The sequence below is a fragment of the Phalaenopsis equestris genome, unplaced genomic scaffold, assembly GCF_001263595.1.
Source record: "Phalaenopsis equestris unplaced genomic scaffold, ASM126359v1 Scaffold000152, whole genome shotgun sequence".
Classification (NCBI taxonomy): Eukaryota; Viridiplantae; Streptophyta; class Magnoliopsida; order Asparagales; family Orchidaceae; genus Phalaenopsis; species Phalaenopsis equestris.
The window spans coordinates 1008639-1019851 of record NW_018164594.1 but is presented as its reverse complement, the minus strand read 5'-3'; the positions used below and the strand labels follow the sequence as shown (position 1 = coordinate 1019851).

General features: G+C 36.0%; 1 protein-coding gene across 3 annotated transcripts in view; it reads right to left on the bottom strand.

Moving 5' to 3' along the window:
• Positions 1 to 644: 644 nt before the first annotated feature.
• LOC110021922 (nucleobase-ascorbate transporter 11) overlaps positions 645 to 11213 on the bottom strand; it is a 37375-nt gene continuing 26806 nt past the window's right edge. The window contains exons 8-10 of one of the 3 annotated variants that reach the window (XM_020720644.1): positions 3046 to 3280; positions 1923 to 2203; positions 645 to 988 (exon numbers count right to left, since the gene is read on the bottom strand). In XM_020720644.1, the coding sequence (XP_020576303.1) occupies positions 767 to 988; positions 1923 to 2203; positions 3046 to 3280 (738 nt within the window). In that variant the 3' untranslated portion in view covers positions 645 to 766. Of the gene's footprint in view, positions 1002 to 1922; positions 2204 to 3045; positions 3281 to 11213 lie in introns of all 3 variants that reach the window. The other 2 variants (XM_020720645.1, XM_020720646.1) reach the window with 2 other exon arrangements.

The following is an 11213-nucleotide window of genomic DNA, read 5'->3' as shown; positions in this document are numbered from 1 at the left end:
TATATAAACTTGATGAGTAGTATTTCGAGTCAAAACGAGCCGAACACGAACGAACACATCTTAATTCGTGTTCGGCTCGTTAACTTATCGAACAAAATTAACAAGCTGGACACAAGCTTCTTAACGAGCCGAACACGAGCTGTTCGCGAACAATGAGTCGTTTTGACAGGCCTACTTAAGATGCATCGTAATTATTTTTCATTCTAAGATTTTTCCACATAAAAATTTTAATGTCTCATGCTATTTTTTTTTTTCATCTGTGTTAGATCTTCATACAACACTAAAATATTAAATTATTTATCCACCGCCATGAATCTTTAGGCACGCAACAATATGTAAAACCTATACTTTTCTTTCATAAAAAATACAGCTTCAATGTGTGAATATTAAAGTTTTGACGCCAGATAAGTAAATACATATGAATCGAATGGTATCCATGTAAATCTTCATTTTTCAAAAAAATAATCACCACAACAACAAGCAAGCTTTTCTATTCTCAATTTGCAACTTTGCACAAAAAATTTAATGAATGTGATAACCTCTTCAAAATTTACAAGATATGACCCTCGATTTCGAGCCACAAATGAAAAAAAATTAAAAGCAAAATAAGAGAAAAAAATGCATTTTTAAAAAATATACTATTTTCTATGACTGAAATTAAAAAAATAAAAAAGAGAGATTTAGCACAGCACCAATAAAGTAGCAGCAATATATAAAGGCATGACCCAACAGTTGAGCAGTAGTTTTCAGCAATCAACAGTTGCAGTTAAGAACCTACCCATTTAGCCCACCTGAAGAGGCGCCCAACTTTCTCTGGCAAAAGATAAGGCTGCATAGATGACGGATCAAAGTCAGATCCTTGTGAAGAAGACCAGATATAGGCCCCTCTTTCCTGCTTGCTTCCAGGTACAGTGTTGTCGAGTATAAATGCCACCAACAGAGCAACCACCATGTTAAGCGATAGGAGAGAATTCAAAGCATAATTGAGCTGCACATACAAACTACACCCTCAAAAAAAATATAAGGAATTGAAGCATTTACCTACATACCACTCAGTTCAGATGCATTTGCATATCTCACATCTAAAATTTATGTTTTATATTCATACCACCCAAACCTTTCGCATCATATCAAAAATATCAATATCTTAACGTTTAGAAGGTGAAATACACATTTTCATACATGATTAAGGTGGCATATATGTGAAAAATGAAGTTTAGGAGTAAGATAAGCAAATAATAGGAATTAAACGGTTTATCTGGAAATCTTCCAAAAATAAAAAATTGGGGCATTTACATATATAGATACTACTCAATTCTTATATTTTTACATACTATCTAACACCTAAGCTTTAGTTTTAATATTTATACTACCCAAATCATTCGTATCACATCAAAAATATCACTATTTTTACTTTTAAAATGTAGAATACACCTTTTCATCCATGGTTAAAGCTACATATATGCAAGAAATGAAATTTAGATATTGGAAATATTAATACATAGGAATTAAGTGGTACGTATGTAAATCTTCCTAAAAAAAATTTCATGAGAAAAAAATATACAAAAATGTGCTATGGTTTCAAGTTTTGCAGTGAGTTGTTTCACTGGGCTGAAAATTAAGAAGGGCCATTTACCTACATACCACACAATTCTTATGTATTTACATATCTGACACCTAAACTTTACTTTCTATGTTTATACCACCTAAATCATTCATACCACGTTAAAAATACCACCATTTAAACTTTTAAGAAGAAAAATAAACCTTTTATGCATAGGTAAGGTGGTATGTATGTAAAAAATGAAGTTTAAGTGTTCGACATGTAAATACATTGGAAAAATGAGTGGTATGTATGTAAATCTTCCAATTAAGAACTATGGAAAATAACTTGTTAGTGATTTATGCTTGCTAGAACTCACTCCTTTACTGCCAGTATTTATCGGTCCATCAGATGCGGCAGCATATGGTACAAGATAGCTTGGGAGAATGAGGGTAGAATTCGAAGGGTATTGTTGAAAATATGCGGGAATGGATAGAGAGATAAATAATGTAAAGCCAACAATCAGCATGTTTCTTGAGCTTGCAGACTGCGTATATCGCAGGGTAGATAGGCCGAGCGCGACAATTAAAGCCCAAGTGAAGCACAAGACAGCAGCAGCCAATGCTAGAGGAATTGAAGCAAGTAGAGCGCCCACTTTTCCTGTAAAATCAGAAAATTACAATTACGATGGTATCAATTGTTTTTGAAAAAAAGTAGGATTTTCATACATATCATAAAATTTGTATGTACTTATATATCTATCATCTAAATTTTGATATTTATTTATATAGCATCCTAGCGTCCAAATTATATAACGACATATTCATACAAAACTGCATTCAACTTTAAATAAGTTAATAATAGTGGTATATTTTATGTGATTTACAAATTAGGATGTAATATTATAAGTAAATATAATAGACATGTAAATAATAATTTTGGGTAAGTAGATTACACATATGATCGGTTTATGCAAATTTGTTCTCTCAATGCAGGAAATCCATGTGGATAGGACAAGTATGCATTACATACACCACCCAATTCCTTTGTATTTACATATCAAACACCTAAACTTTATTTTTTACATTTATACCACACAAATCTTTCAGCACATAAAAAATATCATTATTTTGACTGTTAAAAAGTGGCATGCACCTTTTCATGCATAGGAAAGGTGTCATATATTTAAAACTTAAAGTTAAGGTGTTAGACATGGAAAGAGAAAAGTGTCAAAATCGCCCACAAACTCTTTGCAGGAGGTTATTTCAGAAATAGTTCCCAAATAGGATTATTTTAACACCTATTAGAATAGTCTGGGAATAAATTTGATATTTTTATAGATTATGAGACTAAAATGGCTCCATGTAATAAGCCAAGGGACTATTTTGACACTTCACTCGATATGTAAATACATTGGAATTGAGTGGTATGTATGTAAATATTCCCAAAAAAAAAATTTATGCCCAGTGGAAAAATAACTGCATGGGTTCTAAAGTTCATACCGACAAAAGAGAAAAGGACCAAAAAGAGTGCTCCAAATGCCAAGGCCTTTCTGCTCGCCATCTTCGTGGAATCTAGGGTATGAATATTTTCTGTCAGTGTTGTTGAGCCTGTACCAGTTCCCCAAAGTCCAGCCAGAATTCCTGAAAGTCCTTCCAGTCCTATACCTCTGCTAACAACTCCAGGCGTCGGAGGCCTTAAACAAATAAGTAAGGATGTTGCATGATAAGATCCAATCTGCACAATTTAATGGTGAAAAAATTATTCTTGAAGCTTCATGAAATCTTTTCTTTAAGAAAATCAATATGGGAATATATAATCACCTAAAAATAAAAACATCAATTTTCAATGAATGATAACAGGGTTCATGTTCTTTTAGTTGTTAATTGAATCTTCTTCTCTTCTCCTCCCAGCAGTCTCCTCCCCCATCAATTATAGTTCAACTTGTTGGAAAATAATTTGTAATGATAATTTACAAAACGTAGAAAAGACTCACCTCTTTCATCTAAAGGCTGAATAACAATGGAAGGAGTATCTAACATATTCTCTTCCTTCTTAACCCTGAAGGTTCATGCAATTTGCTATGTTTCACTGGCCTTCTAGAGTTTAGTCATTTACACAACTTCCAAAATGGTTATAATAGAAGCTCCTTTACGAATCATAATTAATGAGCATAGGTACTAAGAATTGAAAATTATTCCTTCCAATGGAATGCTTTAAAGAGTTTGAAGATTAAGTTGTCAAAATAATTAAAAGAAGTATCTAATGCTAATATTTAAGAACAAAGATATTAAAAATTACACTAATAACCATAAAGGAATTAAACCGACAAGTGGTACAATAAACTTATTGGAGAGTGAAAAACAAAAGGAAAATGAGAATTCATGAAACTGATCACAAATAGTTCAGATAAGGATAATGAAGATAAAAAGGACAAGATGCACAATTGAAAATTATCCCTTCTAATAATTGTTCAATATTAGAGCTATGAAACAATGTGCAAACAGAGTCAAAAGATTCACTAGAAACAATGATAGGAATTTGGATTAGAGAAAAAAATACTCTTTACCACAATATCATAAAGAGTAGAAAATATTTGAGGACAGTCAAACCACTAGACGGTTAAAAGAAAAAACTGCAGGTAAAATTCTACAGGTAAAATTCTAGGCTGACTCATCTCAGCCAAGCCACATTTTAGGCCAACTGCAACTGTTTGAAAAAAGAATTGTAAAGTTGCTGAAGATATTTGTTCAAAATACTGCGGTGGCTATTACAAAAAAAAAAAAAAAAACATTTTGCAAAAAATCAGACCGCAGCTTTCTAGCAGTCACCACAGGTAGCCGGTCGTGGTGGGAAAACGCAATCTTCAGTTGTAACTTTTTAAAAACGAAGGCAAAATGTTGTTTTGTCAAACAGTAAAACTGCGATGCGACACTGCACTGCCACCGCACTGCCGCCCCAAACGCATCCTAAAAACACAATAGGACTTAAAGAACATAAAAAACAACAAAAAAAATGAAAACACAAAAATAGTAGGTGTGAATGTTGAGGGGAGCAACCGCCCCCCTCAAGATCGAAGCCTTGCATCAGTTAAATATTAAAGGAAGATGTACATATATAGTGTACATTTTAGAGGGAAAACTCTCTCAATTACTTATTAAATACATAACAAATATATATACAGCTTAGGCTAACCTTCATACAATTGGAGGGAAATTATATCATCATAATAAAAAAAGAAAGAAAAAGAAATACAATAATGGATAATTAAGGGAGAATAATTCTCCCTCAAATGTAATAGCGAACCTATGGTTTCCTAAATCAGATATGCATATTAGCACTCCCCGTCAAAATGGGTTTGTTATATATCATACATCCCAAAATTACTGTTGAGATCATTAAGGTGGTGTCGAGGAGAAGTCTTGGTAAAAATGTCAGTAATCTAACACTAAGTTGGGATATAGCTTAGTTAAACAAACCGTCTATTGACATTCTCAGAGATGAAGTGTTTGTCAATCTCAATAATGGATTTTTTGAAATAATGATGACTGATTCACTATCACTGAACATCTTAATAATGCTTTGGTTTTCCATGTGATGTTCCAGAAGTAATTTTTTTAGCTACATCTCTTCACAAATTTCTAGGGTCGAGCACAATACTCAAATTATGCAATGTTTCTTGCCACCACAGCTTGCTTTTAACTTCTCAAAGTAACAAGGTTACCTCGTACAAACAAACAATAAGTTGTGATAGATCTTTTATTAATCAGTTCTCTCGCCCAACTAAAACCAGTGTAGATCTCATAGTCACAGTTCTCAATCTCCTTAAATAACAATCCATGTCCTGGAGTCATCTTTATGTACCTCAGGATTCGAAAGACCCCTTCTAAATTATCTTCATTTGGATCGTTCATATGTTGGTTCACTACACCCACAGAAAAGGCAATGTCAGGTCTTGTATATGTCAGATCAAATCAATTTCCCAAGTCTTTGATACCATTCTATTTCAATTGGGGTGTTTATCCTCTCCTTTTAATGCTCGTTGCTTGGGATCCATAGAAGTTGTTATTGGTTTGCATCCCAACATTCATGTATCCTTTAATAATTCAAGAATATACTTCTCTGGGATATGACAATGCCTTTTTTTAATCTAGCTACTTTCATTCTCAGGAAGTATCTTAAAGATCCATGATCTGTGATCTCAAACTCGGAAGTGATTATTTTTTTATTGTTTCAAGTTCCCTTATGTCATTGCTTGTAAGAACACTATCATCTACATATATAATGACATGGCTATCATGCCTTCTTGATTTGATCTCACAAACAAATTGTGATCAACCTAACACTGATAGTGATAGTACTCATTAGCAAGAAGAGTCTTGGTAAACCTTTCAAACCATATTCTGAGAGATATTTTCAACCCATAAAATCATTTCTTTAGTTTTGCACACTAACTGATTACTTGTGTTGTTCTTTAATAGTGCAGGCATCTCTATATATACTTCTTCATCAAGCTCCCCATTAAGAAATGAATTTTTAATATCTAGCTGATGTAAATGTCAATCATGGTTGATTGCCAATGATAGTAATACCCTTACTGAATTAAGTTTCCACACTTGTGCAAATGTCTCCGAGTAGTCATCCGTTAAGGTTAATGAACCCTTTGCTACAAGTCTAACTTTGAACCTTTCTATGCTCCCATCTGCTTTGTATTTAACAGTGAATATATATTTGCACCCTACAATTCTTTTCCCGGGTGGCAAAGTTATTATGATCCAGGTACCATTTTTTTCAAGGGCAAGAACCTCTTCTTCTATAACCTTTTTCCAAGAAGAAATAGATAAGGCCTCTTGGATCGAATTTAGAACAAGAAAATTAACCAAGTTTTGAACAAAAGATTTGTAAGAGAATGGTGATCTTTTATTAGAATATGAGAATATTAATATGCAGATTTATGTATTAATTGCATTGATTTGCTTTTATTTACTTTCCTTTTTATCTTTATTTTATTTTTATTTGTTTCCTTACTAGTAGATCTTGTAATTTGTAATTGATATTTATACACATCTTTGCATCAATAAGAATTAACTTGGGTTCTATTCTAACATTATTTCAAAGCCATGGCCCTAACCTAGCTGTCGAGCTCTCCTCGTAGCCAGCTAGGTCTGATCCCAACATTAGAACTTCTGCCTCCCTATTCAGGCCCCATATTGTTCAGGTTCCCTCACTACCTCAGGTTATTGCAAATTCCCGCACTACTTCAGAAGGATGTCACAGGTTCCCACATTGCTTCAGATTTGTCATAGGTTCCCAACACTGAGGATCTGACAGACCCATCAGCTGGAATTCCCACACTATTTTAGGTTTCCCTTTATTTTGTTTAGGATCTACCATCTAGAACCTCTGTTATGGCCACCTGGGGCACCTTCCAACTTACCAGATCTAACAGGAACCCTTCCAGAGGCAATATTCTTACAAGCAACCAAAACTTTACGATGTCTCGACAACCTAAAATCTCATTTGATCAATCAGAGCCATAGCAGACTACTCCAGCACTGAGTCGTCATCAGATAATGTTCTTGATTCCACCGAAGGATCAATTCCAACCACCGTTTCTCTGTAGATCAGAGGACAAGAAAAAACATGAACTTCTTAATTACAATCCATAAACTAAACGAAAGTAACTTTTTCCAATGGTCCCAATCTATGGGTTGGTTTCTCTGTAGATCAGAGGACAAGAAAAAAACATGAACTTCTTAATTACAATCCATAAACTAAACGAAAGTAACTTTTTTCCAATGGTCTCAATCTATGTCCTTTTTCATCAAAGGGTGTGAAAATTTTGATCATCTCACTAGTGTATTCGTGAACCTCCAAAGACTGACTCAGCATATGGAGCTTAGAAATTGGAGAATTTCGTGGTCATGTCGTGGCTATCAACTTCATGGAGACTTCTATTAGCCAATCATATATGTTCCTTCCTTCTACTAGTGCCCCCTTAACGGCAGTACGTGATATAAGCTCAGATGTAGGGAATTCCAGTCAACTCTATGAAATCTTTAAGAAAATCCGTGAGGGAAAATAAGAATCGAGGACCGTGACCTAGTATTACAATGATGTAGTTGCATTATGGATGAAATGCGACTTGTATTATGACTATACAAGAAATCTCCAGCCGACCCATCTCACTTCCAGAAAAGTGTCGAAAAGGACTGCATGTTCAAATTTTTTACAGGCCTCAACAAATATCTTGATGAAGTCCACGGTTGCATCCTTGGTCGATATCCTCATCATTCTACTCGAGTTGCTTTCACTGAGATTCGTAGCGAAGAGAGCAGGAGACTTGTCATGCTCAGTGCGTCCACTCCATTCGTCGAAGTATTCAGCTTGGTCTTTAACAGTGCTCAACCCCAAGTTGGTCACCCCACTTGTGATTATTATCACAAGCCCAACCACACTCGTGATAACTGTTTGAAGCTCCATGGGAAACTTGCATCCAACCCTTTGGCCAAATATTTCGCTCTTAAGGGTCTCACTACAACTTCTGAATCCAAAACAGTACATTCATCATTTACCCAGAACAATCTGAAATCCTCCAATTCTCTTAAAAGTCAAATGAAGCATTTTTGGCACTAAAAAAAAGAGTTAGAGATTATTTGAGGGTCGTCCGTAAGAAGCTGTCGACAGCCGGAATTGAAATCTCATCGCCCGCTTCGAAAGGACGTTTTAATTTACGTGTGTATATATATATATATATATATATATATATATATTTTTTTAAAAAGGGTGATTTTGGGCCCCACCAGGGGGCACAAAATATCGATTCTCCCAAAGGGTTGAAAACACTGGTGTGTTTGCTCCTGATTCGAAGAGCCTGCGCCACGGGATTCGAACCCCCGACCTGAGGAACCTAAGCCAGAAGCCGCACCAATGAGTCAGGTCATTCGCCCACACACACCCACACACACACGCGCGCGCATGCGCACACACACACACAAATATATATTGAACTTTATCATATCAACTTACTTTAATTTCATTAATGTTTATCAATTAAAAAAAAATTACATGAGCTGTTGAATTATTAGTTAGATGATTGTATGGAGAAATTACAAAAATATATCTTTGTTTTGAACGATTGAGCTACTTAATTTTATAAGTAATTAGATTATATTTAGATGTATATACCATCAATATTACAATTATGGATTAGCAAGTATAATCAGTTGTGAAGTAAAAAAACAAAGAGTCTTTCAAAGCATTCTATTTAGACGAAAAAGTGTGAAAGGGGAAAAGCTCGAATCTGGAACATTATTGAGGAATCCAAATGAAGAGAAACTAGGGGAGGCCACGGATCCTGAGGAGAACAGGCAAACATCAGTGACTTCTCAGTCTATTCTATGGTTTGGCTTCAGCTTTAAGAAGAAATTATTAAAGTGTTTCATCCTACCAATTTTATTTAATTATGGTTTATATTCGCGTGACACGGTCACACAAGTTGTCAGGAAGATATGAGGGTTTACATCGTATCTGACGACGACCTCGGAACCTAGAACGAGTTTAGGGCTTAAATCGTACGGCAGAGCTATGCGAATGCCTAAAGAAAAGGTGGAGGATTTATGTTGCGCTAGGCAAACAACCTCGAAATCCTATGGATCGTTGTTTAATTTCTAGGAAAAGAGAATAGTTTTGCTGGGGAAGACATGTTCTGCTGTTGAAGATGGCGGTGCTGCCCACCGCGCTAGCTCCAAGCTCCCCTGACATGACGAGTTTAAGTTTTCTAGGGTGTCCAGTTATAATGTTAAATCAAACGGCCCTATGGTTGTAGTCCTCTAAACATTCAATGCAAAAAGGAAACATTCTTGAAGTTATATAATATAAAGTGTGCAACGAAGGAACAAACAATAGAATGCACGTGGAACAGTAGTAGACAAAACAGGAGCAGTATAACATGTTATACGAGAAGAACAATAGCAAGTAAAAACATGAATACCATAACATGATGTACGGTACGGTAGCAGGTAGAAACGGAAATGGTATAAAATGTTGTATAAGAAGAGCAGTAGCAGGTAGAAACTGGAAAATTAATTGCTGTAAAATGTAAAGCAAACATGTACGCCCGTGAGATCCGCTGTTCCTTAAGTATAGCAAACCTAAATGCATCTCCAAAAGCAAATTCCGAAAGAAACGTCGGCCAGAAAACCCGAGGAAAAGTAGAGAAACTCGAGAAAATCAACGAAAAAGACTCAAGTAAAAGAAAATCCTCAAAACTCCTGGGGAAATCTCGAAAGAAAGAAAAAGTAACACGAGTGCTCTGTCCCAAAGCTTCGATAAAACAAAGAAACAAAATTCGGATGGGGGGACCGCAAGCACTCGTATGGGACTAGACTCAGCTATATTTATTCTCGAGGGTCCACGAAACTCGTCTAGAAGTGTGTCTTGAACCTCGCTTAGAAGGCTATTTCCCGGCCTAAACAGATATTCGTCAGGTGGACAATCAATTTTATTTTAAAATTTATGTTTTTGACATGCACACAAATTTTAAACATGCAAAGAAGAATTATCAATTTTTGTTTCGTAGAAAAGTATGTTTTTGCTTGAAAAAGATTTATCAAAATTTTTTTTTTTTTAGAAATTTCGTTGTCCACGAGTCGATTACACAGTCGGGCGTGGGCTGCCAATAACCTGAGGAAGTTCGAGCCAATTCCCGCTAGATTTATGTCGGTGAAAGATACCGTTATCTTATTGTTCATCAAATACCTGGATCTTGATGTTATAGGATATGACATGTTTCTGCACTATCCTCGGTGTGTCTTTATCATCACCACCATACGCCCCAAAACGACTACTTGCGACTTTGTTTGATGGTTTCACGTATAGCAGAAAGCTATACGTGGACACTTATGCATCGCGCATAAGCATCGAAAAACCCGAACCAAGAAGCAAGGAAAAAAAAGAACAAAAATGGGGTGAGAGAGAGGAGACACTGATCTATCTAAAACACCGAAAAGGAGATTGGTTGGATCGGTTCTGGAGATTGGATCGGTTCTCAAAACTCGTATCGAAAAGACCTAGAAAAGTAGGGTCTGAGGTCTTTCCTAACCAAAAATATCCCTTTGCGCTGATTCTCCAAACCCCAAGAACGCAGGATTAATCAAATCAACCAAATACTCTCCCAAATAAAGCTTGCAAATCCTCCCCAGATCCTAAAGTTGATATCAAAATCTTTTGACTTCCAACTTAATACATAACCTCACATAAACAAACAAACATATCACGATCAGGATCACCACAAAGAGCTGAACAGCAGGTAGGACTCACGGCCAGGGTCGGCAGAGAAGAGGAAACAGCCAACAAGGCTCTCGGCCCAAAGCTAGGAACGGGGACAAAAGGGCTCACGGCCAGGGCCAGCAAAGAAGAGGAAACAGCCAACAAGGCCCATAACCAAAGGCGGCCTAAAAGACAACAGGTAAGGCTTACAGTTAAGGCAACAAAGGGGCCCAAAAAGAACTAATAAAGCTCACGGTTTAAGGCAGCAAAGAACAGCTGCAAAAGCCCACGACCCAAGGCCATCCAAAGCACAAAGGGGCTCACGGCTAAAGCCAACAAAAAGACCACCAAAGGCGACTATGCTTCCCTGACAAACTGAAAGGATAACTAAAATAATTAT